We start from the raw sequence: 27,235 nt of genomic DNA, 5'->3' as shown, positions 1-27,235 counted from the left end.
CTGAATGTGGGTAGCATCTTTACCATAAATCCCTTGGAATTGTCCTGGGTCATTGTATTGCTGCTGGTACAGAAGCCCATTACATTTGATTTTACCACAGTATATCAGTCTCTGTGTACAATGTTCTTCTGGCTCTGCTCCTTTCGCTCTGCATCAGTTCCCGGAGGTCTCTCCAGTTCGCCTGGAACTCCTCCAGTTTATTATTCCTTTTAGCACAATAGTATTCCATCACCCGCATATACCACAGTTTGTTCAGCCATTCCCCAATTGAAAGACATCCCCTCCTTTTCCAATTTGTTGCCACCACAAAAAGCGCAGCTATAAATATTTTCATACAAGTCTGTTTATCTATGATCTCTTTGGGGTATAAACCCAGCAATGGTATGGCTGGATCAAAGGGCAGGCAGTCTTTTATAGCCCTTTGAGCATGATTCCAAATTGCCAGCCAGAAAGGCTGGATCAGTTCACAGCTCCACCAGCAATGCATTAATGTCCCAATTTTGCCACATCCCCTCCAGCATTCATTACTCTCCCCTTCTTTCATTTTAGCCAATCTGCTAGGTGTGAGGTGATACCTCAGAGTTGTTTTGATTTGCATTTCTCTAATTATTAGAGATTTGGAACACTTTCTCATGTGCTTATTGATACTTTTGATTTCTTTACCTGAAAATTGCCTATTCATGTCTCTTGCCCATTTATCAATTGGGGAATGGCTTGATTTTTTATACAATTGCTTTAACTCCTTGTATATTTGAGTAATTAGACCCCTGTCAGAGTTGATTTAGATAGATTTTTACCTCATCCTCAATCCTAGAACTTTTCCCTCCTTCTGTTTTCCCTGAATTAATAAATCCCTTCTCTTGTTCAGAGTGTGGGTATGAGGTGCTGTATTTTCAAGCTATATAAACCCAATTCAGACATTACCTAAGCTAAATCTCCATCCTGGCCAGATCCTGAGAGTAGCTATCTTCAGGAAAATTACTTGAAGACATCCTGAGCACTTTACCTATCTTGGGCTCTAAGGAATAAGTCTCCAACAGTGGAAGTTGCCAATTTCTGTGGGATTATTCCCTTTTTGCCAGCCAATTTAGCCCTGTGATAGTCAAGTCAGATAGCCTCCATTTCTGGAAAGAAAGAAATTCTGTTAATAACAGTTACCAGAAGCTGCAACTGCCTAAGGAGATGGAGGAGAAAGAATTCCATCCACTCACTCCCCTTCCCCTTGCTAGAGGTTTGCAGCCTGGGGCTTGGATCCTGCTGAGACTACATTGCTAACTGGACCCATTTTTACAACAAACAATAAGTATTGGGATACAGAAGTGGTTGGAATTATGGAATTATGGGACCAGAATTCTATCATTTTTTGGCAACAATTCAGAAAGCAATACTTTAATATACCTGTAATATCACTGAACACTTTCTATCAATAAAACCTCTGAAAAGATCTAAAATAACAAATAAAATATAATAATAATTATAAGAGCATTTATAAAGGCTATCTTTAAAATATAAAAGATAAAGATAAAGGCTTTTTGATTGATTTTTTAGAATGGTGCTTTATTCATTTTAATTCAATTCAACAAACATTTGCCAAACATTAGTTATCATACTGGGATATAAAATCCTTGCCCTGAAGAGGCTTACATTCTATAATTTTTTAGAAAATTATTTGAGAAAATAATTTTCTTAAATATATAACTAGGAAAGTTTATTTATTAAGAAGTTACAATTGTAGCCTAGATACCATAGGGTATACATCCTTCTATCTGTATTTCAGCTGGCCAACCCGAATATCTGTTTTTGGTGTTATCAGAATGGTTGATCTGTTTAAAAAGAAAATGTACACACTCATTTATTTATTTAACAAATATTTACTTGGTGCCTATTCAGTGAAGAGCAGCATATATAATTTCTTAGGAGAGGATTTTCTATTGGCAACTGAATTATCATCATTATGTTGTTAGTGTGAGAATTTATTTTTTATATACTATATTATTTTTCATATCAGGGTCCTGGATTATAAAGGCTACATTAGGGATAATTTCTGAGACCTGGTTCCATTCAGTCTATAGATTTTTGCATTCTCTTTGAAATGAAGAATGCGGCCCTTTTATAGACTTGGGCTGACTACAAAAGTTCTATAATAATATCTTTCCTACAGATGAGTGAATCCTTAACTTTTAATTAGCTATCTCCAGTTAAATGTGTCTTGGTATATTCAAAGAAGGGGCTGAATTATGAACTCCCCAAAATGTATATGTATACTTGTTTCAAATTTTTTCCATCTGTCTTATGATGATTGAGAGAGTCATCTGACCACAATTAGGATGTCTTGACCACTCAATTAATAAATTATTTTAAAAATTAAAAAATTGGTCTCAAGTTTATTTTAATTGCTTTACTGGAAATAATCAGATGATGCTTGAATTCAATTAATAGAACACCTTTTGATTACCTATTCTGTGTAAGGAACTGTGTGGAACATGGTGGAAGATACAAAGATGAATTACACTGTTAGAAAACTAAGTTTTAGGTCTGGTTCTGTTCCTGATTATCAGTACAATCTTGGTCAAATGACTTCCCATTTTTGACCCTTTGCTTCCTCAGATGTAAAATAAATGGATTTCAATAGAATATTTTGAAGGTCCCTTCTAGGCTATAACTTTCTATTTATAGAATAACACATACTGTACTTTAAAATATGCTCTACTTTAAAAAACAGGTATAATAAAAATCTAAAATTTTTAGGAGAGGGCAGGACAAAACTTAAGAATACTGAATAATCAAATTTGGCTAATGAGTGCAGTAACAAAAATAAGGTACATTGGAAGTAAGGAATATCAGGCTATTTGAAAGGAGTGGAATTATATATATTCCTAATATTCTTATATATCAGGAAGATTGTTTTGGCAACAATAACAAAATATATGGTGTGTAGTAGCAAGACACTGGAGGGACAGTTACGGGCTCTGATTATTTTAATGAAGACTTGAATTAGACAGGAAATAGAGAAGAAAGAAAGGGAAAGAGGAGATCTTTTAGAAGTGGAATTGATAAGACTTAGCAATTAAGGTTCTAAGAGTAGATCCAAGGATGAGAGGGAAGAAATAAGGATGACTCTGAAGTTATAAGTCTGGATAACTCAAACTTACATCACCAATTTCCAGTTGGACATTTTAATAGTTATATAAACAGTAGGCATTTTAAATTCAGCATAATCTAGAACAGAACTCATTATCTGTCCCCCTATAACCTCTCCTCTCCAGAACTTTACTACTACTTTTGAGGGCACTGTCATTCTGCTTGTTGCTCAGGTTTGCAACCTTGGGTCATCTTTTAAGTCATTTACCACATATATCCAATTAGTTGTGAAATACTGTCATTTCTACTTGTATAAAACCCTTTTATAACCAGTCCTCTTTTATCCAAGTAAGAAGTCACTACCATAATCGCATTCAACAAAGGGCAGCAGAAAGAAACATTAAAAATTAATTGGAAACTAAATAATCTTATCTTAAAGAACAAATGGGTCAAAGAACAAATTATAGAAACAATCAACAATTACATTAAAGAAAATGTCAATGAGGAAACAACATACTAAAATTCAGCCAAAGTGGTACTTAGGGAAAAATTTATCTCTAAATGCTTACATCAATAAAATAGAAAAAGAGTAGATCAATGAATTGGACATGCAATTAAAAAAAAACCTAGAAAAAAAAACAAATTAAAAATCACCAATTAAATCTGAAATTGAAATCCTGAAAATCAAGGGAGAGATTAATAAAAGTGAAAGTAAAAAATGAATTAATAAATAAGACAAGGAGCTGATTCTATGAAAAAAAAGAGAAAAAATAAAAGAAAATAGATAATTTGATTAAAAAAAGAAAAAACCAAACTGCTAGTGCTAAAAATGAAAAAAGTGAATTCATAACCAATACTGGGTATTGGTTCCAAGGCAGAAGAGCAATAAGGGCTAGGCAATAGAGGTTAAGTGACTTGCTTAGGGTCACACAACTAGGAATTGCTTGAGGCCAAATCTGAACTCAGGACCTTCTGCCTCTAGGCATGGCTCTCAATCCTCTGAGCCACCTACTTGCCTCTAGCAAGCATTATCTTTAATGGGAATAAACTAAAGCCCTTCCCAATAAGATCAGGGGTGAGGAAAGTAAGCCTATTATCACTGCTACTATTTAATATTGTATTAGAAATGGCAATAAGAGCAGAAAAGGAAATTGAAGACAAATATCAAACTACCCAAAAATTATGTCATAGAGTTATAAAGAATAATAACAAAATTTATCTGGAAGAATAAAAGGTCAAGAATATCAACGCAACCAATAAAAAAAATATGAAAGAAAGAAGCCTAGTTCTACCAGATTTCAAACTATAATGAATAGTTTGAAATCAAAATGATCTGACACTGGCTAAGAAATAGATTGTGGTTTAATGGAACAGATTAGGTTATCAACACACATTAGTTAATGTCTATAAAACTTCCTGTTTAAGAAATCCAAAGATCCAAGCTTTTGGGGAAAGAACTCACTATCTGACAAAAACTGCTTGGAAAACAAGAAAACATCAAGGCAGAAACTAGGTATGGATCAACATTTCACACCATATGCCAGAACAAAGTGAAATTTGATCTAGAAATAAAGGATGTTACACCTAAACAAATTAAGGGACTATGGAAAAATTTACCTATCAGATTTTTGGAGAAGATAAGGGAAGAATTTATGACTAAACAAGACATAGAGAATATTATGAAAAAGGAAATGGATAATTTTGATTGCATTAAGTTAAAAAGGTTTTGTACTAACAAAACCATTGAAACCAAGATTAAAAGAGAAACAACAAATTTGGGGAAAAAATATTTTAAGTGTCTCTGACAAATGCTTCATTTCTCAAATATATAGAGAACTGAGTCAAATTTATAAGAATACAAAACATTCCCAAATTGAAAAATAGTCAAAGGATATGAACAGACAATTTTCAGAGGAAGAAATTAAAGCTATCTATAGCATATGAAAATCACTACTGATTAGAGAAATGCAAATTGAAACAACTCTAGGAAAATGATGAATGTTGGTAAGGATGTGGGAAAATTGGAACACTAATGCAGTTAATGGAATTATTAACTGATGCAACCATTCTGGAGAGCAATAAGGAACCAGGCTCAAAGGGCCATAAACTTATGTATATGTACTCTTTGATCCAGAAATACCACTACTGAGTCTGTATCCCAAAGAGATCAGAGATAAGGGAAAAGATCTACCTGTACCAAAATATTTATAGCAGCTCTTTTTGTAGTGGCAAAGAATTGGAAACTGAAAAGTTTGTCCATCATTTGAGAAATGGATGGGCAAGTTGTTGTATATGGTTATAATATTTGGCACTTGGAATTTCTCAAAATTTGGTATTATTCTAGGCAACTAGGTGGTATAGAGGATATTATATTGATCTTGAAGTCAGGAGGGCCTGAGTTCAGATTTTCCCAAGACATTTATAGCTATCTATACTCTATATATCTATACTCTATAGTCACTTAAATTCTTCCTATCTCAGTTTCTTCACTTGTAAAGTGGGTATAATAAATACCATTTACTTCACACACTTGTTTTAAGAGTTGAATGCAATAACATTTTATATAAAGTGCTTTACAATCTGTAGAGCACTATAAAAATACTATTCATTATTGTTGTGATTGCTATTATTATTGACAAATTTATTATTATCATCCTGCCTTTCTAATCTTCCTATACGTTGAACTTTATGATCTATCTTTATTAGTTTTCTTGCTCTTCCTCACATAGGACACTAGCTCCCATTTTTGTGCTTTTGCCCTGGTTGTCCTCCATCCTAGAATGCACTCCTTTATTACCTTCCCCCCTTTAAAACTCCATGTATCTTTCAAAACTCACCTTAACTGCAGCCTTCTTATTGTTTTTCAGTAATTTATTCATGTATGTCTCTTCATCACTCCCCAGAACATGTATATTAAGGCCTTCTACCCTCCACTTGTAAGAAGGAATTCTTTATTCTTTTTTTAATTTAATGGGGGCCCTGGAGGTACTCTTACCAAGGAGATGTGCAGGGATTAACAAGACCACAGTGACAGAAAGTAGGAACCAGGGAGCCCCTTGCTGGCCCAGGGTCAGTTGGTCAGAGTTGTCAGTGGCTGTCTGGCAGTTATGAGGAAGTTGGCTGCTGGGTGTGAATTGGTCAGTGGGGGTTGGTTGCTGGTGGTGTGGGTTGGTGATTAGTTGGTGGTTGGTATTTAGTTGCTGGAATATAAAGGCAGGCCTGAGCTTACTGAGAGGGCTTTTGGCTTTAGCCTTTAGAGGTCTTTTTGCTTTTTGGGGTTTTGACTTTCGGTTGGGGCTGTTAGGTTTTTTCCCCTTCCTTGAACTTTTTGGATGGTGGCTGGTTTTCGTTGACAGACCTAATTGGGGTTGGATTAAACACTGATTGGGTTGGTTTTGATTGGGCTGGATTGGGTTGGAACTTTGTGGGGTCCTTGTTATTAGTGGAAGTTACAGGCAGTTATAGGTAAATATAGGCAGTTTTAGATAGTAATTATAGGCAGTTATAGATAGTTATAGGATAATTAGTATAGACATTAGGAAATTTCTTTCTCTACCTCTTTCCTATATTTCTCTTCTTTACTATATGAATTTTACTATATTCTTTATTATCTCTATTCTAATTAAACTAAATTGTTAATTGTTAAAAGCTGCTAAAAGTTTTCTTTTTTCTGGCTTAAAGGGTTAATATTAATTTACAACTCTACTATATTCTCATTAAAACTTAAATTATTAAAAGCTGCTCTCTTATTTTGTCAAAACCCCTATTTTAGCCCTTACACTCTATTGCCCTAAATCTCTCCAAACTTATGTTCTTACTTCCATGACTATCTATCCATCTCATCCTCTGCCATCCCATTCTCCTTTTACCTTCAATCTTTCCCAACACCAGGATCCTTCCACTTAGTCAAAGGTGTCTAACAACATTGAAGACAACATCATGCTGAAGAGCATGGGAGCAAGCACACTATCCTACTTGACTCCAGTGGTGATTGCAAAGCATGCAGAGCATTGTCTTTTATCCAGAACCCATTAGACTATGCCATCATGAAACTGACATAGAATTCTGATTAACTTATTCAGACGACCTAATTTCACCAAGACTTTCCATAGACCCTCACTGCTGACAGTTTTCAGTGGCTAGATTCACAAAATTGTATACTGATCTCCATTCTGCTCCCGGCATTTCTCCTGAAGTTGCCAGACAGGAAACACCATGCTAACAATTCCATGGCCCTTTTTAAAGCCATGCTGACTCTTGCATAGGCGACCATCTTCCAGATAATTAGTCAGCTAATTAAGGACTCTGGCAAGAATTTTTTCATCAGTGACTAGAAGAGCAATCCCCTTATGATTGTCACAGGGTAACCTGTTTCCTTTTCCTTTATAGAGATGGACAATCAATGCATCTTTATACTCCTGGGATGCCTAACTCTTACCATGTAATCTGGAAGATTTCAGTCAACTTTTGTATGAGCAATGGATACCCTGCCATGTAGATCTCTTTTGGGATGGAATCACTGCCAGGTGCTTTGCCACTCAAGATCTTGATGGTATTCAATACCTCTTCTTCAGTTGGAAGTTCAACTATAGAGGAATTGATTATAACCTGAGCTATATGATCAATGGCTACAGCATTGGTTGATGACAGTCTGTTAAGAACACTATGGAAGAACTCAGTGTATATCTCCAGGGTCATGTCCTTATCATTGAATTTCCCCCCTATTTTTTTCAAATCAGTTCTGATGCATATAGGTGAATTGGCTGAGATGACCAAATGTGGTGTTGTATATTAAATCTCTGAAAGCTGATCACTTTTCTTCTCCTACCTTATTGCTGACTCTTTGCTAACTCAGCATTCCCTGCAGGTGAGTGCACTGTGCTCTCACAGAGAAATTCTCTCGCCTGTTAATGTTAAATCTTTTTATAGTCATCTTGCCTTGGAGTCACTGTTTTTGCTGAATTCAAATGTTTAGCTTGGAAGGGATGAGCCTGTGATCAGACCCATACTCTGCTCTACACATTGCCTTTCTCACTCTCACATCCTGCTGGTCTCTTCTGACAATGATGTAGTCAATTAAATGCATGTCTTTGCTACTAGGATACATTAATTACATTTTATTGAAGTTAAGTAGGTGGAAGCCAACATTGGTGATGAGAAAGTCATAAGACATATGTCCTCAGTAGTGACTGTTGCTGTTGCTCAGGGGTCAGTAACGTATGGCTCTCGAGCCATATCTGGCTCTTTTGAGGGCCAGATATGGCTTTTTCTGCAGGAGCCATAAAGTCATTTTTTTTTTCAGGCGCTGTTACAGGAGCGCACTGTGAGCACTGTACGGCTCTTACGAAATTACATTTTAAAAAATGTGGCGTTTATGGCTCTCATGGCCAAAAAGTTTGCCGACCCCTGCTATTGCTATTTCCAGTGAGCAGCTTAGAGTGAAACAATGCTGACAATAAAGGCTAGCTTACTGAAGTCAGATACAGTTTTTTCTGGAGTTCCCATTATGGTGAAGAGTGTTGTGAAACAGGTGTAGTTTTCGCAATCATTTCTAATATATTCATCAAGATTGTATGCCACCCAAAAGGAGTGAATTTGATTGTCACTTGCAAGAAAGTGCCACACTACCACCATCAGTGATGAATCTTGACAAGGCCAATGAACAGTTCTATGAAGGCTCATAATTAATTGCTGAAATGGATTAAGCTAATAATTGTGGCCAACTTTAACACCAGAGTAGGCACAGACTATCAGACATGGCAGAGAGTCCTTACAAAGAATATAGTCTTGACTCTTAGAGAATGGAGCAAGAAAAGATGAGGCTACTCAATTGCTATAGCTAGTCTTAGTTTTAATGTAATAGAAGGCTAGGGGACGTGATATAAATTTAGCTGAGCTAATCTTGAAAGATGATACTATTAAAGTGCTACACACAATATGCCAGCAAATTTGGACAACTCAGTGACCATTGGATTGGAAAAGATCACCTTATATCCCAATCCTGAAAAAGGGCAGTACCAAAAAAAGTTTCAAATTATTGAACTTATGCAAGCTAAGTTTCAGCAATATGTGAAAGGGAGAAAGGGAGGCTTGTTTTTGAAGCAGAAGAGTAACTAGAGACCAAACTCAACATTTGCTGAATTATGGAGAAAGCAAGGGAGTTCCAGAAAAACAGACTTTTGTTTCAATGAATACACTAAAGTTTTTGATTTGTGTGAATCACAACAAAATGTAAATCCTCAAAAAGAAAAGATCATCTTACTTGCCTTCTGAGGAACCTGCACTGCAGGTTAAGAAGTAACAGCTAGAACTGAACATGGAACAACTGATTATTTCAAGAATGGGAAAGGAGTACAACGAGACTGTACATAGTCACCTTATTGATTTAACTTACATACAGCGCATATCATATGAAATGTCAGGTTGAACACACCAAAAGCTGGTATTAAGGTTTCTGGGAGAAATCTCAATGATTTCAGATATATAGATCATACCACTCTGATGGTAGAAAGTGGAGAGAAATAAGGAAGCTTCTTGGTGAGGCTGAAAGAGGAGAGTGTAAATGTTGGCTTGAAGCTTAACATAGAAAAACTAAGATCATGGCTATAGGTCCCATAACTTTCTGGCAAAAAGAAAAAAATGGAAGCAGTGTCAGATTTTATATTTTTGGGCTCAAAAATTGCTGTTGATAGTGACCATAGCCATGAAATTAAAAAAAAAAAGCTTGCTCCTTGGAAGAAAAACTATGGCAAATCTAGAGAGCATATTAAACAGTAGAGCCATTACCTTGCCATATAGTCAAAGATATCATTTTTCAATGCAATGTATGCTTGTGAGAATTGGACTATAAGGAAAGATGGGCAACAAAGAAATGATGCTTTCAAATTGTGGTGCTGGGAGAAATTTTGAGAATCCCTTGGATATCAGGAGATCAAATCAGTCAAAACTTAAAGAAATTAATTCAGACTATTCTCTGGAAGGTCAAATACTAAACCTGAATCTTAAATATTTTGGCCACATGAGAAGATAGGACTTTTTGGGAAAGACCCTGATGTTGGGAAAAATTGATGGCAAAAGAAGAAGGGGATGGCAGAGGATGAAATGGATAGATAGTGCAACAAACATGAGCTTGGATAAACTTGGGGAGATAGTGGAGGATAGAAGAGTTTAATGTGCTGTGATTCATGGGGTCATGAAGAGCTGGACATGATTGAATGACCAAATGACAACAGATCACCAGTACTTGAGATGAAAATTGAATGGTGAAGTTATCCATAGGGTAGTAAAAACTTTCTTGTTCTCTTTGAACAAAATGAAGTCCAGATAGAATATTTGACTTTTGTAGATACTTAAGAAATTGAAACTCTAGGAAAATTAGCCATGGCAAAGTAGAAATACAGTAGCACTTGGAATCTAAAGTTGTTTGATTTTGAACAAATCATTTAGATCTTTATGTGTTTCCAGTTTCTCATCAAGACAATAATTACTGCCCCTCTCCTTCTACAATTCTTTCTACTTTATCTCTGCTCTATGGTACCAGATTTTATATATATATATATATATATATATACATATATATATATATAGGAGAAAATTGCATATATATTAGGATGGAGAAAATTGCATATATGTATATATGCAATTTTCTCCCTCCCACTTCTCCATTAAAAATTCTCTTGATCAGGAAAAAAAAAGCGATAACAATAAATATCAACTGCCAAGTCTGTTGAGAAAATAAAATTAGATAAAGAATGTTAAAACTGTGTAGAACCACAAAATACTATATAAATGTAAGCTACTAAATTTTTTCTTATTATATTTCTTTGTGTTTATTTTGCCAAGGAACTGGGGGAGTAGTGGCACAAATTAATGACATATTATAACATTTTATTGACATTTTTGTATAAAAGATGATTAGCAACAAACAAAAAAATACCTTTTCTCTTTGAATATCTTCAGGGAAATCAATACCTTTTCCTCCAAGAAATACCCAACTTGATCTGAATTTTATATTTTTAATTTCTTTACTGCCCAAATCTTCAATGGCATTTTTGGCATCATCCATTAATCTACATGGTAAGGAGAAAAACATGTTATCATTGTTGTGAGGAGGATTACTTAGTTATTAGTTAGGAGACCTAACAGGAAGGGCTAGAGAATTCCAAATGGAATGGGGAAGCAGGAAGTGGCTTGCTCTCTCTGAGATAGACTCCATGGTGGTTGGGACAAGCTGTAACTGACCCTGGGAGACCTCAGAGGTAGTGGAGTTGTACCCTGATTCCCTGGAATCTTGGAAAGTGGTGAAGGTTGAAAGCAGAAGACTTCAATCTTGCAAAACAACACTGAGTAGGGAAGTGTTCTGTGATCTGGTGGACAGCTTACAGACTTCACTCACTATCTGGCTACTTTGGATCATCAGTTCTGGAGGAGTTGGTTCCTGGCATCCTGAAACATCCCTGGAATAGTTGTGAGATCCCAAGTTCAAGCCTTCTTCCCCAGGTTCTTAGCCAAGCTGTCAAAGCCTGGCAGAAGCCAGGTTGGCTAGGGATCTTACCCTTTTTGACTCCAGTCCTGGGTTGTTAGTCATAGTTTACCTAACCCCCTTTCTAATCCCCTCTTATTATAATTAAACTGATTCCCTGTGTGTTTTTAGTAATTTAAAGTCCTCACTGTGTGTATGCAATAATCTGAATTTATTCCAGGCTGGGTGGGGTTGAGTGACATTTGGTCAGGCTTAATTGCCATTTCAGTCAATGGACTTCCCCTTATAGTTAAACCTGGTTCCCTAGCTTGTAAAGTCTTTCCCATTGTCCCTTCCTGTCTCCTATCCACCCCACAGAGCCCATATTTAATATTTGTCATCTTCTCTGGTTTTTCCCCATATATCATTTAAAATTTGGGATAGAAAGCACTTTATTCCAGAAGAAACTGAAGAGATGTATCCTAAGAATTTGTAGTTAATTGTATTTATTGTTCATTGAAGTTTACTAAACTTTTATTCTTTATATAATGAAATCAGCTTTCATGGTCTTTTTTCATTAAGATAGCAATATAATATTGTTTACATTTCAGTCGTCATTACCTACATGATATTCTATCTCCTGCAGTTTCAGTTCCTAATTGACAAGGGTAAACTCAAGCATATAAATGTCCCATTCCTTCCTTTTTTGTCAGAGGAAGAGGTTGTTGATCTCATCCCTTCTCATTTTTTCCAAAAATTATCACTATCATTCATTGTTAATACCTCTCTCTCAATTGGCTCCTTGATAGCATTGGAGAGTAGTTTCACTAATCAATTTCTTTTAGCTCTATTATATCTCTCTCCTTCCATGGCCAGAATTCTTGAAAAAAATTATTTAATGCTTCTACTTTCTCTCAATACTCTTCTCAGTTCTTTGTAGTCTGTTTTCAGTTCTTCAATGACATCATTCAACTGAAATGATTCTAAATTTCCAGTGACCTCATAATCACCAAATTCAATAGCTCTATTTCAGTCCTCACTCGCTTTAATTTTTCTGTAATATTTTCTTCTTCTTTGGAAAACTTCTTTTATTTTTTATGTGCTATAATTCTTTTTTGTTTGTTACAAAGATATTTAATTTTAACAATTACATTATAACAACACATTTCCATATAAGTTACCTAAAGTTATATTATCTGAATTGTGTCCCTTCCTACCTTCCTTCCCCCTTCCTTGAGCTTTCAAGCAATTCAATCTGGGTTATACATGTATTATCCACAAAATGTATTTCCATATTGTTCATTTTTGTAAGAGAATAATCATATAAAACCACTAACCCCAAATAAAAACCCTGTTATAGAGAACTTTATATGTTAAAGAGTGTTTCTTAATCTCTCCCTCTCTCTTTAAGAGGCAAGGGAGCAGGTAACATTTAGCAGTAAGAGTCAGTTAACTAACAGTTAACTAACAGCCTGCTGAAGATTCCATTACCTAGGAGACGAAGTAGACACATAAGAGAAAGTGACAGTTGGAAGAGGCTTTTTTTTTCCCTCTAGGTCCCCTGAGGAGAGGAGTGTGTAGCTTGTTCTCTCTGAGACTGGCAGTTTTTTCGAACTGACAGTTGGAGATAAGAGAAAAGGATATGGGGGGAAGCTGGGTAGCTCAATGGATTGAAAATCAGGCTTAGAGACGGGAGGTCTTAGGTTCAAATCCGGCCTCAGACACTTCCCAGCTGTGTGACCCTGGGCAAGTTACTTGAACCCCCATTGCCCACCCTTACCACTCTTCCACCTATGAGCCAATACATAGAAGTTAAGGGTTTAAAAAAAAAAAAGAAATGGATTTTAAAGCCTTAACAGCGTTATTAATTAGTGATTAGCTTAGGCAGGTAGTTAGATAGTGGGCAAATCATTAGATAGTGTAGAGAAGTTTAGGCCTAGGCATGGCCCAAGCACAGTGATGGGCAAATGATTCCCCACGGGCCAGATCCAGGTCATAGTTTGCCCATCACTGCCTTAAGCAATTCCCTAATCACTATATCTGGATGTGGGGGCGTAGTGCAGTGGTTCCCAAACTTTTTTGGTCTACTGCCCCCTTTCCAGAAAAAATATTACTTAGCCCCCTGGAAATTAAATTTTTTTTTTCAAGATTTTTTTGTTGTTGTTGTTTAAACCCTTAACTTCTGTGTATTGTCTCATAGGTGGAAGATTGGTAAGGGTGGGCAATGGGGGTCAAGTGACTTGCCCAGGGTCACACAGCTGGGAAGTGTCTGAGGCCAGATTTGAACCTAGGACCTCCTGTCTCTAGGCCTGACTCTCAATCCACTGAGCTACCCAGCTGCCCTGGAAATTAAATTTTTAAAAATTTTAATAGCAATTAATAGGAAAGATAAATGCACCTGTGGCCATCACTGCCCCCCCTTCCCCGGATTGCTGCAGCACCCACCAGGAGGTGGTAGCACCCACTTTGGGAATCACTGGTGGAGTGATTAGGGAATTTGTTTTTCTCTGCTAACATTACAGAAACCATCATTATTACTTGCCTTGACCATTCTAGTTATCTCCTAAGAGGTTATCTCATCTCTAATCTCTTTAAACTATTATCAGATACCTTCCTTTTGTATAGATTTCATTCTGTCACTCAGCTGTGCAACTCCCTGCAACATCTTCCCTATTTTAAAATTAAATTCAAATGTCCTAATACAAAATTGTGGTAAGTGCTTTGGTGTCTTTGCTCATACTATTTTTTTTCTTTTTCTTTTCTTTTTCTTTTTTCCATTTAATAATTTTTATTTTTCAGAAAAATTAACATGGTTACATGATTCATGCTCTTACTTTCCCCTTCACCCCCTGACTCTCCCCCCGCCCATCATAGCCGATGTGCATTTCCACTGGTTTTAACATGTGTCATTGATCAAGACCTATTTCCAAATTGTTGATAGTTGCATTGGAGTGTTAGTTTCGAGTCTACCTCCCCAATCATGTCTGCCTCAACCCATGTGTTGAAGCAGTTGATTTTCTTTTCTTTTTCCACTCCTGCAGTTCTTCCTCTGAATGTGGGTAGTGTTCTTTACCATAAGTTCCTCAGAACTGTCCTGGGTCATTGCATTGCTGCTAGCACAGAAGTCCATTACATTTGATTTTATCACAGTGTATTGGTCTCTGTGTACAATGTTCTTCTGACTCTGCTCTTTTTGCTCTGAATCAACTCCTGGAGGTCTTTCCAGTTCACATGGAATTCCTTCAGTTAATTATTCCTTTGAGCACAATAATATTCCATCACCAGCATATACCACAATTTGTTAAACCATTCCCCAATTGAAGGGCATACCCTCATTTTCCAGTTTTTTGCCACCACAAAAAGCACAGCTATAAATATTTTTGTACAAGTCTGTTTATCTATGATCTCTTTGGGGTACAACCCCAACAATGGTATGGCTGGATCAAAGGGCAGGCATTCTTCTATAGCCCTTTGAGCATAGTTCCAAATTGCCATCCAGAATGGTTGGATCAGTTCACAACTCCACCAGCAATGCATTAATGTCCCAATTTTGCCACATCCCCTCCAAAATTCATTGCTCTCCCCTTCTCTCATTTTAGCCAATCTGCTAGGTGTAAGATGATACCTCAGAGTTGTTTTGATTTACATTTCTCTAATAATTAGAGATTTAGACCACTTTCTCATGTGCTTATTGATACTTTTGACTTCTTTATGTGAAAATTGCCTATTCATGTCCCTTGCCCATTTATTGATTGGGGATTGGCTTGATGTTTTATACAATTGATTTAACTCCTTGTATATTTGAGTAATTAGTCCCCTGTCAGAGTTTTTTGTTATAAAGATTTTTTTCCCAATTTGTTGTTTCCCTTCTCATTTTGACTACATTGTTTTTGTTTGTACAAAAGCTTTTTAGTTGGATATAATCAAAATTATTTATTTTACATTCTGTAATTTTCTCTAACTCTTGCTTGGTTTTAAAATCTTTCCTTTCCCAGAGATCTGACAAGTATACTATTCTGTGTTCACTTAACTTATTTATAGTTTCCCTCTTTATATTCAAGTCATTTACCCATTCTGAATTTATCTTGGTGTAGGGTGTGAGATGTTGATCTAAAACTATTCTCTCCCATATTGTTTTCCAAATTTCCCAGCAGTTTTTGTTAAATAGTGGATTTTTGTTCCAAAAGTTTGGCTCTTTGGGTTTATCATACACTGTCTTGCTGAAGTCACTTACTCCAAGTCTATTCCACTGATCCTCCCTTCTGCCTCTTAGCCAGTACCATACTATTTTGATGACTGCTGCTTTATAGTATAGTTTAATATCTGACACTGCTAAATCACCTTCCTTCACATTTTTTTTCGTTATTTCCTTTGATATTCTTGATATTTTGTTATTCCAAATGAACTTTGTTATAGTTTTTTCTAATTCAGTAAAAAAGTTTTTTGGTAGTTTAATAGGTATGGCGCTAAATAGGTAAATTAATTTGGGTAGAATGGTCATTTTTATTATGTTAGCTCGTCCTACCTATAAGCTATCAATGTTTTTTCCAATTGTTTAGATCTAGTTTTATTTGTTTGGAAAGTGTTTTGTAGTTGTTTTTGTATAATTCCTGTGTTTGTTTTGGTAGATAGATTCCTAAGTATTTTATATTGTGTAGTGTGATTTTAAATGGTGTTTCTCTTTCTAACTCTTGCTTCTGTGATGTTTTGGAAATATATAGAAATGCTGATGATTTATGTGCATTTATTTTGTATCCTACAATTTGCTAAAGTTGTTGATTATTTCTACAAGCTTCTTAGTTGATTCTCTAGGATTTTTTTTAAGTAGACCATCATATCATCTGCAAAGAGTGATAGCTTAGTCTCCTCGTTGCCTATTTTGATACCTTCAATTTCTTTTTCTCCTCTAATTGCTACTGCTAGTGTTTCTAGTACAATGTTAAATTGTAGAGGTGATAATGGGCATCCTTGTTTCACTCCTGATCTTATTGGGAAGGCTTCTAATTTATCCCCATTACATATGATGCTTGTTGATGGTTTTAGATATGTACTGTTTATTATTTTTAGGAAAGGACCTTCTATTCCTATACTTTCCAGTGTTTTCAATAGGAATGGATGTTGTATTTTGTCAAAGGCTTTTTCAGCATCTATTGAGATAATCATGTGATTTTTGTTTGTTAGATTGTTGATATGGTCAATTATGTGGATGGTTTTCCTAATGTTGAACCATCTTTGCATTCCTGGTATAAATCCCACCTAATACTCTTGATCACTTGCTGGAGTCTCTTTGCTAGTATTCTATTTAAGATTTTTGCATCTATGTTCATTAGGGAGATTGGTCTGTAGTTTTCTTTTTTCTGTTTTGGATCTACCTGGCTTTGGAATCAGTACCATATTTGTGTCATAAAAGGAGTTTGGTAGGACTCCTTCTTTGCTTATTATTTCAAATAATTTGTATAGTATTGGGATTAGTTGTTCTTTGAATGTTTGATAGAATTCACTTGTGAATCCATCAGGCCCTGGTGATTTTTACTTAGGGAGTTGTTTGATGGCTTGTTCAATTTCTTTTTCTGATATGAGATTATTTAGGTATTCTGTTTCTTCTGCTGTTAATCTAGGCGATTTATATTTTTGTAAATATTCATCCATATTACCTAGATTGCTATATTTATTGCCATATAATTGGGCAAAATAGTTTTTAATGATTGCCTTAATTTCCTCTTCATTGGAGGTCAGGTCTCCCTTTTCATCTTTGATACTGTCAATTTGGTTTTCTTCTTTCCTTTTTTTTATTAGATTGACCAGTGCTTTGTCTATTTTATCTGTTTTTTCAAAATATGAGCTTCTAGTCTTATTTATTAATTCAATAGTTCTTTTACTTTTGATTTTATTAATTTCTCCCTTGATTTTTAATATTTCTAATTTAGTTTTTATCTGGGGATTTTTAATTTTCTCGCTTTCAAGTTTTTTAAGTTGCATGCCCAATTCATTAATCTCTGCCCTCCCTAATTTGTTAATATATGCACTCAAGGATATAAATTTCCCCCTGAGTACTGCCTTGGCTGCATCCCACAGAGTTTGGTAGGATGTCTCATCATTGTCATTCTCTTCAATGAAATTGTTGATTGTTTCTATGATTTCTTCTTTGACTAACTGGTTTTGGAGAATCATATTATTTAATTTCCAATTAGTTTTTGATTTACCTGTCCAGGTGCCCTGACTAATTATTAATTTTATCTCATTATGATCTGAGAAGGTTACATTCATTATTTCTACTCTTTTGCATTTGTTTGCAATGTTTCTATGCCCTATTACATGGTCAATGTTTGTGAATGTACCGTGTGCAGCTGAAAAGAAAGTGTATTCCTTTTTGTCCCTATTTATTTTTCTTCACATATCTATTAAATCTAATTTTTCTAGGATTTCATTCACCTCTCTTACCTCCTTCTTATTTATTTTTTGGTTTGATTTATCTAGATCTGAAAGAGGAATATTTAGATCTCCCACTATTATGGTTTTACTATCAATTTCCTTCTTGAGCTCTGCCAGTTTCTCCTTTATGAATTTGGACGCTATGCCATTTGGTGCATGCACTGTTATTTCCTTATTGTCTATACTGCCTTTAATCAAGATTTAATTACCTTCCCTATCTTTTTTAATCATATTTATTTTTACTTTGGCTTTGTCAGAAATCATAATCGCCATTCTTGCCTTCTTTTTCTCATTTAAAGACCAAAAGATTTTGCTCAAGCCCTTTACCTTAAACCTGTGTATGTCCACCTGCCTCACATGTGTTTCTTGTAGACAACATATGGTAGGATTTTGGTTTCTAATCCACTCTGCTATTTGCTTCCTTTTTATGGGCGAGTTCATCCCATTCACATTCAGAGTTATAATTATTAGTTGTGTATTCCCCGACATTTTGGTATCCTCTCCTATTTCTACCCCTTCATCTTACTCTATTTCCTTTTAAACCTGTGGTTTGTTTTAGACCAGTCCCCTTGTCCCCTCCCTTGATTTACTTCCCTTTCCACCCCCTCCCTTGTTATTCCCCTCTTTTTTATTTTTAAGGTCTAATGAATTCCCTCCCCCTTCTTCTCCTTTTTTGACCTCCCCACTCCCCTGCTCCCCTTGGCTTATCCCTTCTGACTTTCTCAGTAGGGTTAGATAGAGTTCTATATCCCAATGGATATAGCTACTCTTCCCTCTCAGGGTTAATTCCACTGAGGGTAAGGTTTAAATATTACCTCTTAATGCTTCCTCTCCTTCTTACAATAGTATTCATCCCCTCTCCTTCCCATGCCCTCTTTGTATGTAACAGAATATCCTATTTTTCTTATTCATTCAATTTTCTCTTGGTGTCCTCTTCTATTTGCCCCCCTCTTTCCCACCCCCATATCATCTTAGACCATATAGTACTCCTACCTCTCCCTATGAATAATTCTTCTAATTATTATAATAGTGAAAACTATAATAGTGATTAGAGTTCACTACAGAGAATTACATATAACATTTCTCCACATAGGAACACAAATAATTAAATCTTATTGAAGCCCTTAAAGAGGCAAATTTAAAAAAAATAAGAGTTTTCTTTCTTTCCCCTCTGTTTCTTATTTACCTTTTCATATTTCTCTTGATTTTTGTGGTTGGATATTGAACTTTCCATTTAGTCCTGGTCTTTTCTGTGCAAATACTTGGAAATCTTCTATCTTGTTGAATGCCCATACTTTCCCCTGGAAGTATACAGTCAGTTTTGATGGATAAGTAATCCTTGGTTGTAGACCCAGTTCGCTTGCCTTTCTGAATATCATATTCCAAGCCTTGCAGTCTTTTAGCGTGGAGGCTGCCAGATCCTGTGTGATCCTGATTGGTGCTCCTTGATGTCTGAATTGTCTCTTTCTGGCTTCTTGTAAAATTTTTCCTTTTACTTGGAAGCTCTTGAAGTTGGCTATTATATTCCTGGGGGTTGTCTTTTCATGGTGTAGTGTAGAGGGTGATCTATGGATACTTTCAATGTCTATATTGCCTTCTTGTTGTAGAACTTCAGGGCAATTTTGCTGAATAATTTCTTTTAGCATGGAATCCAAATTTCTATTAATTTCTGCTTTTTCAGAAAGACCAATGATTCTCAGATTGTCTCTTCTAGACCTGTTTTTTATTTCCTTGTCTCTTTTTCATTGAGATATTTCATGTTTCCTTCTATTTTATCAGTCTTTTGACTTTGTTTTATTTGTTTTTGCTGTCTTGAGAGATCATTAGCTTCTAATTGCTCAATTCTAGCCTTTAGAGACTGGTTTTCAGCTATATTCTTTTGGTTTTTGGCTATAATCTTTTGGTTTTCCTTTTCAATCTGGTCGTTTCTGGTCTTCGATTTACTTGCCTCACTTTCCAATTGCGAAATTCTGTCTTTTAAACTGTTATTTTCTTGCCTGATTTCCTTTTGAGCTATTTTCCACTTCTCTAGCCAAATCTTTTCCATCTTTCTCGTCATCTCAGATTTGAACTCTTCAGGAGCTTGTGACCAGTTTTCATTATTTTGGGAAGGTTTGGATGTGATTGCTTGTTTGTTCTCCTCTTATGTTTGCTCTGTTGTCTGGATTTTCTCTGTGTAAAAGTTGTTGAGTGTCAAAGATTTCTTCTTGTTTATCTTTCTCTTCTGGAGTTCCTGATTTTGGCTTGCCATTTTTAGCCCAGCGCCTTCTCAGCTTTATCCTCACACTCAGGGTCTGTCTGCACTCTTTAGGCTCCTGAGGTCTCAGATCTCATTGTTCTCAGGGTCAAGCCTCCTGGTGGTCCCCCTTGCTTGATCCTCTGCTGGAAGCTCCTTTAACAGTCTCAGGGTGCTGCTTCCACAGTCGTGTACCCATCTGCACTGGTTCCCTACTCAAGGTTTCCGAGCCTTCTCCCGCACCTGAGTCCACACCTTCATGCGTGCCTGTGCCCAAGGTCTATGTTCAAAGTCCGTGCGTTCTTTAGCCTCTTGGGTTCTTAAGTCTTGTTGCTCTCAGAATCAGGCCCTGGAGCTGCCAATGACTTAATGGGTGCCCCAAACTTGCTCTAATTCTTTTGTGCTGGCTTTGGCACTATAGGTGGTATGGGGGTGAGGGGGTTGCTCAGCTCGTGATTTAGTGAGAGCTGTTTCACCCCTTTATAGAATGGAAATGCCCCGAACCCATGTACCTTCCATGCTGTGCCCTGTTGTGGGGTCCCTTTGTTTGTCTGGATTTGTTTTTATGTACCCCTGAGGAGTCCTATATGTTTTGGTTAGGAGAGGTTAAGCAGTTGCTTTTTACTCTGCTACCATCTTAACCAGGAAGTGTTTTTGCTCATACTATTTTGAGTGATCTTTCTTCCCGTAGTCCTACACTTAATGAATTCCTACATATTCTTTTCTTTTTTTAAACCCTTACCTTCTGTCTTAGAATCAATACTGGATATTCGTTCTAAGGCAGAAGAGTGGTAAGGTCTAGGCAATGGGAGTTAAGTGATTTGCCTTCGGTCCCAAAGCTAAGAAGTATCTGAGGTCAGATTTGAACGCAGGACCTCCTATCTCTGGACCTGACTCTCAATCCACTGAGCTACCCAGCTGCCCCACCCCTACATATGCTTTAAAACCTAATTCAAATGACATGAAACCACCCCAAGCATGATAAATCCCTTTTCTTCCCCCTCACATAGAATTTGTAATAAATTTAAGAGTTGGTAAAAAGGAAGAAAAAAAGTTCGATGGAATTTTATTTGAAATTGAGTTTTCATATTAATTTTCAGTGCCTAATTAATGAGTGGAACCCATCTTTTCTAAATAAGGAAATATCATTTATTTTTAATTTCCTGTTATATATTCTGAGAATCTCTTTTTATCTTAGACTTTAGTTTTACTACTACAAACTTTTGCTATTTATTCCTTAGAAATATTTCTTAGCTTCTACTTCATTCATCATTTAGTCATGTGTCAAGGGTATAATTTCCTTAAGAATTATCTGTCTCTATTGTCTTCTGTCTTCCTCTGTCATTTGTATCCATCTTGCAGAGAAGTTCTCGTGGTCCTGCCAAAGGTCACGTTCCTACCTATCTATTTTCTTATATCAGTGATGATAATGAATTATTCGATACTTTTACCTGCTACTACCATCATCATGTGTCACCATAAAGATTAGAGACTCCTGTGGGGTGTTTTTAATGAACTCAGTCAATGTCCCAGAATTATCTGTTGGTAGAACACAAAATAGTTTTAGTTCCTATCTGTATAAAGAGGGTGTTAAACAATATAACCATTAAGATCTCTTCTAGCTCTAATATTTTCTCCCTTTTAGCTTTTCTGGTGACTACATGACCACAAACCATGCAAATGGCATACTGTAAAACAGTTCTTGGAATTTTTTTTAAAACCTTACCTTCTGTCTCAGAATCAATACTGGGTATTGGTTCTAAGGCAAAAGAGTGGTAAGGGCTAGGCAATGGGGGTTAAGTGACTTGCCTAGGGTCCCAAAGCTTACCTTCCATCTTAGAATCAATACTGTGTATTGGTTCCAAGGTAAAAGAGGGATAAGGGCTAGGCAATGGGGGTTAAGTGACTTGCCCAGAAACACATAGCTAGGAAGTGTCTAAGGCCCAGATTTGAACCTAGGACCTCTGGTCTCTAGGCCTGGCTCTCAATCCATTGAGCCATCCAGCTGCCCTTTATTCTTGGAATTTGACCTGTAGGATCACCTAGTAATTCTGGCATGGTGGAAAGAATATCAGATCCCAAGAGACTTAAATTACAGTCCTAAGACTACCTGTGTGCCTGAGCAATGCATTTCAACTCAATTCAATTCAACAAAGAATTATTATTTCAGTTTCCTAACATGTAAGTGAGAAAGCTGGACTTGAGTTCAAATTTCCTTCCAGCTCTGTAACTCTGTGATTTAAATGAAATCTTACAACACGCCTTTTTGGTACTTCATTATCTTATGGTATCTAAGATATAGATATCTTACAACAGATTCTGCTGTAGAGATCTACTAGGAGGTAGAGTCAAGATGGTGGCTTAGAAGCAGTAAAAGTGATTCCTATGTGAAAACCTTTCCACACCAATAAAAAACAAAACACTTCAAGGGGGACAGAAAACCAAATAAAACAACAGGACAGAGCTGGGAGACCCTCCTACTTGATTCAACTTAATAGGTATGCAGAAAAGGTTGAATTTTTGAGTCAGAGGAAAAGAAAGAAAGAAGGTCCCAGTGACTCTCCCACACCTACTGTCCTGAGACTCTGGCAGTAGGTGGAATCTCAGGCTAAAGGCTGCAGCCTGGAGGGAGCTCCTTGTTACCACAACTATTTGAGGCTCAGGGCTCTGACCACAGTTGGCAGGGAGATAGCTGGAGGAAAGGGACAGAGAGGAAGGCAGCCTAGTCAAAGCCTTTAGCCACCACTCCCCCATCTTATACCTCTGCCTCTGGAAGTTTTGGCCTCAGAATACTTTCAGCTCTTCAGAACAGTTCAACTGGCTTAATCCAGTCTATCAATAGTGCAGAGAAGAAGTCTTCAATGGACAGGAAAGCTCAATCTTCAACACTCCTCACCCACCTACTGCACTGAGGCCCCAGAGAATCTGACTGACTGGGATCCCAGGGCAAAGGTTGCAACCATGACAGAGTACCTTGGTATCATCAGAGGAAGCTCAGTGCTCTGACTTTGCAGTTGGCAGGGAGGCTGCTGGCAGAAAGGAAGAGAGGAGGAAGAGTGTAACTACCTCCAGCCTCCTTATATTCACTTTCACCCTCAGCTTCTGCTGGCAACTGGGGAAGGTCTGGCCTCAGGACACATTAATACAACAGGTCAGTTCTATCAGCCTAATCTAGTTAATCAGCAGAGTATAGAAGAAGCTCCTGCAGGGCAGAAAATCCCAAACTCACAGATCCAGAAAATAAACAAAGGAGCAGAAATATAGCCAATAAAAAGGGGGAAAGAAAGAAAAATATGAGTAAACAACAAAAAGAGAAAAAAGGAATTACAATCAACAGCTTCTCTTCAGGTAATGAACAAAGAACAAATGGAACAGAAGAGGACCAAGGAACACCAAGCAAAAACTCTGGATCTCCAGCAAATTGGGCTTAGGCTTTGGAAGAACTCAAAACACAATAAAAAACAATTGAGAAGCTGAATAAAATTGGGAAAAGAACTTAAAAAGTAAAATAGGTCATCTGGAAACAGAGACAAATGAACAAGAAAATAGTATCTTAAAAAACAGAATTGACCAGCTTGAAAATAAGGCAAAGAAAGTGAAAAATAACCTACAAAGAAATACAGACCAAAAGGAAAAGGAGAATCAAAAAGCCAGGGATGAAATTCAACAATCTTTACAAATTAGAATCAAACAACTTGAAGCAAAAGACTTCACAAGGTAGCAAGAATTTGTAAAACACAATCAAAAGAATGAAAAAATTAAGGATAATATGAAACAACTCATTGATATGAAAATATGAAACAGACCTGGAAAAGAGATCCAGGAGAAACAATTTAAGAATAATTGGACTACCTCAAAATCATGACAAAAGTAAAAGTCTGGACATCATTCTACAGGAAATTATCCAAGAAAAATGCCCCGAAATTCTTGAACAAAAGAGTAAAGTAGAGATTGAAAGAATCCACAGATCACCTCCTGCATTAAATCCCCAATTGACAATGCCCAGGAATGTTATAGCCAAGTTCAAGAACTTCCAGATCAAGGAAAAGATACTACAGTCAGGATTACACAGGACCTTGCTGCATGCACACTGATGAACTAGAAGACTTTCCCAGAAAGCAAGGGAACTGAGTCTACAACCAAGAATCAACTACCCAGCAAAATTGACTATATTCTTGCAGAGGAATGTATGGTCATTTAATAAAAATAGAAGATTTCCAAGCATTCCTGAAGACCAGACTTAAACAGAAAATTGGATGCCCAAATACGGAAATCAAGAGAATCCAAAAGGTAATTAAGAAAGGAATCCAAAAGGTAATTAAGAAAGGAATCCAAAAGGTAATTAAGAAAGAGAATCCAAAAAGTAATTAAGAAAGGAAAAAAATTTTTATGGAACCAATAAGTTCCAATGATTTGTATTCCTATATAAAAAGATGATATTTGTAAGTCTTAAAAATTGTTATTATCATTGGGGTACTAGAAGACATATTCTTAGAGGGTACAGTATAGGATGATGTGTCAAAAAATACAAAAAATAGGGATAAAAAAGTGGATAATATTAAGAGAAATGGGAAAAAAGAAAAAATGGGGTAAATATATATTTCACAAAGAAGCACACAGGGGAAGGGGGAGAAGATCAATATAATGGAAGGGTGGAAGAGGTTGGCAATAGGTAATAGTTAAATCTTACACTCTTGGTATTGACTCAGAGAGGGAAGAACAATCAGATCTATTGAGGCAGAGAATTGTATTGTGTCCTAAGAAAAGTAGAAGGGTAATAAATGGGCTGGTGGGGAGGGGAGCGATACAAGGGAGGGAGAGATTGGGAGGTTGTTTAAAAGGCAGTATAGTAAGAGGGGAATAATAAAAGGGGAGAGGGGTGAGAAGGGGAGTAACATCAGGGAGGGGAAATGAGGGAGACTGACTAAAAGTGAAAAGTTGGAGGAAGGGTAAGAGGAATAAGAGAAAAGGCAGAATCAAAGGAGGAAGTCAAAATGGAGGGGACTACACAGACAGTAATCATGACTGTGAATGTGAGTGGGATGAACTCACCAATAAAAAGGAAGTGCATAGTAGAGTGGATTAAAAACCAGAATCCCACCATATGCTGTCTACAAGAAACACACTTGAGGCAGGCAGACATACACAGGGTAAAGGTAAGAGGGTACAGCAGTATTTACTGGGCTGCAACTGAGACAGACAGGAGTAGTAATTATACTCTTAAACAAAGCTCAAGCAAAAATAGATCTGATTAAAAGAGATAAGGAAGGTAATTACATCTTGATGAAAGACATTATAAAGAAGAAATATCAGTACTCAACATATATGCACCAAATGATACAGCATTCATATTTCTAAAGGAGAAACTAAAGGAGCTTAAGGAGGAAACAGATAGTAAAACTGTATTAGTTGGGGACCTCAACCTTCCCCTGTCAGAACTAGATAAATTGAACCCAAAAAAAAATAAAAAAGAGGTAAGGGAAGTGAATGAAATGTTAGAAAAATTAGAGCTAATAGATACCTGGAGAAAAATAAATAGGGATAAAAAGGAATATACCTTTAATGACACACATACAAAGATTGACCATGTATTAGGGCATAAAAACATTGCAAACAAATGTAGGAAAGCAGAAATAATAAATGCAATTTTTAAGACCATAATGCAATAAAAATAATAATCAATAAGGGCTTATGGAAAGGTAGATTTAAAATTAATTGGAAACTAATTCTTCAAAACTGGTGGATCAAAGAACAAATCAAAGTAATAATTACTGATTTCATTGATGAGAATGACAATGAGGAAACAATATATCAAAATCGATGGGATGAAGCCAAAGCAGTAATCAGGGGAAAATTTATATCCCTGAGTGCATATATGAAGAAATCAGTGAGGGAAGAGATCAATTAATTGGGCATGTAACTTAAAAAACTAGAAAGAGAAAAAGTTAAAAATCCGCAGATAAAAATTAAATTGGAAATCATAAAAACCAAAGGAGAAATTAATAAAGTTGAAAGTAAAAGAACAATTGAACTAATAAATAAGACTAGAAGCTGGTACTTTGAAAAATAAAATAGATAAAGTACTGGTTAATCTAATAAAAAAGGAAAGAAGAAAATCAAATTAACAGGATCAAAGATGAAAAGGGCAACGTCGCCTTTAACGAAGAGGAAGTTAAGGTAATTATTAAGAACTATTTTGCCCAATTGTATGGCACTTAATATGACAATCTAGGTGAAATGGGTGAATATTAACAAAAATATAAATTGCCTAGTGTAATATCATTTCTGCTATGTCAAATGGAGAGCAGAGTGATTGACATTTAGCAGTTTGGAACTTGAAATGAACCGGAGATTTGCATGAGCCAGCAAGGGAAGACAATTGTCTTCCCTAACCGAAGGGGTATAAAAAGCATGTTTGGGACTGAAGAAGCTCTCTCACATCCACCTAAGTAAGTTTCAAGATTTAATGATAACAGACTTAGGGAAAGAGAAACAGGAACTGAAGGAAAGAGGTATAAAGGAAATCCTTGGCTAAAGCTTCAGATGATCAGGTGATATCAGGTTGAAGGTAATCAGGGTTTGAGATGAACAGTTAAGGAGGTTTATCTTTCTCAATTGCAACCTGGCCAGGCCAGGCTGCTTTAACCTGAACCAGGTTGTTTGAAGGTATTGATGTTGCTTCTTAGATGATTAATTAATTAGGATGTATAGTATAGATTCACACAGGAGACTAAACTATGACTCTTTGCAGTAGATATGATGGTCTGCTTAAAGAATCCTAGAGAATCAACTAAAAAGCTAGTGGAAAAATCAACAACTTTAGCAAAGTTGCAGGATCCAAACAAATCCACATAAATCATTATTTCCATATAGTTCCAAAACAACTAGCAGTAAGAGTTAGAGAGAGAAATTCCATTTAAAATCACCCTAGGCAATATGAAATATTTAGGAATCTATCTGCCAAGACAAACACAGGAATTATATGAACTACAAAACACTTTCCACACAATTAAAAACTAGATCTA

General features: G+C 36.3%; 1 protein-coding gene across 1 annotated transcript in view; it reads right to left on the bottom strand.

Annotated features, from left to right (window-relative positions):
• Positions 1 to 1,550: 1,550 nt before the first annotated feature.
• The window catches only part of FAM3B (FAM3 metabolism regulating signaling molecule B), an 86,481-nt gene continuing 60,796 nt past the window's right edge, over positions 1,551 to 27,235 (bottom strand). The window contains exons 7-9 of the mRNA XM_044670313.1: positions 21,662 to 21,749; positions 11,018 to 11,150; positions 1,551 to 1,823 (exon numbers count right to left, since the gene is read on the bottom strand). Coding sequence (XP_044526248.1) covers positions 1,737 to 1,823; positions 11,018 to 11,150; positions 21,662 to 21,749 — 308 coding nt within the window. The 3' untranslated portion in view covers positions 1,551 to 1,736. The remainder of the gene's footprint in view (positions 1,824 to 11,017; positions 11,151 to 21,661; positions 21,750 to 27,235) is intronic.

Source organism: Gracilinanus agilis, chromosome 3, assembly GCF_016433145.1.
Source record: "Gracilinanus agilis isolate LMUSP501 chromosome 3, AgileGrace, whole genome shotgun sequence".
Taxonomy (NCBI): Eukaryota; Metazoa; Chordata; class Mammalia; order Didelphimorphia; family Didelphidae; genus Gracilinanus; species Gracilinanus agilis.
The sequence above is the reverse complement of the archived record's forward strand: the minus strand, read 5'-3'. Positions and strand labels throughout refer to the sequence as shown.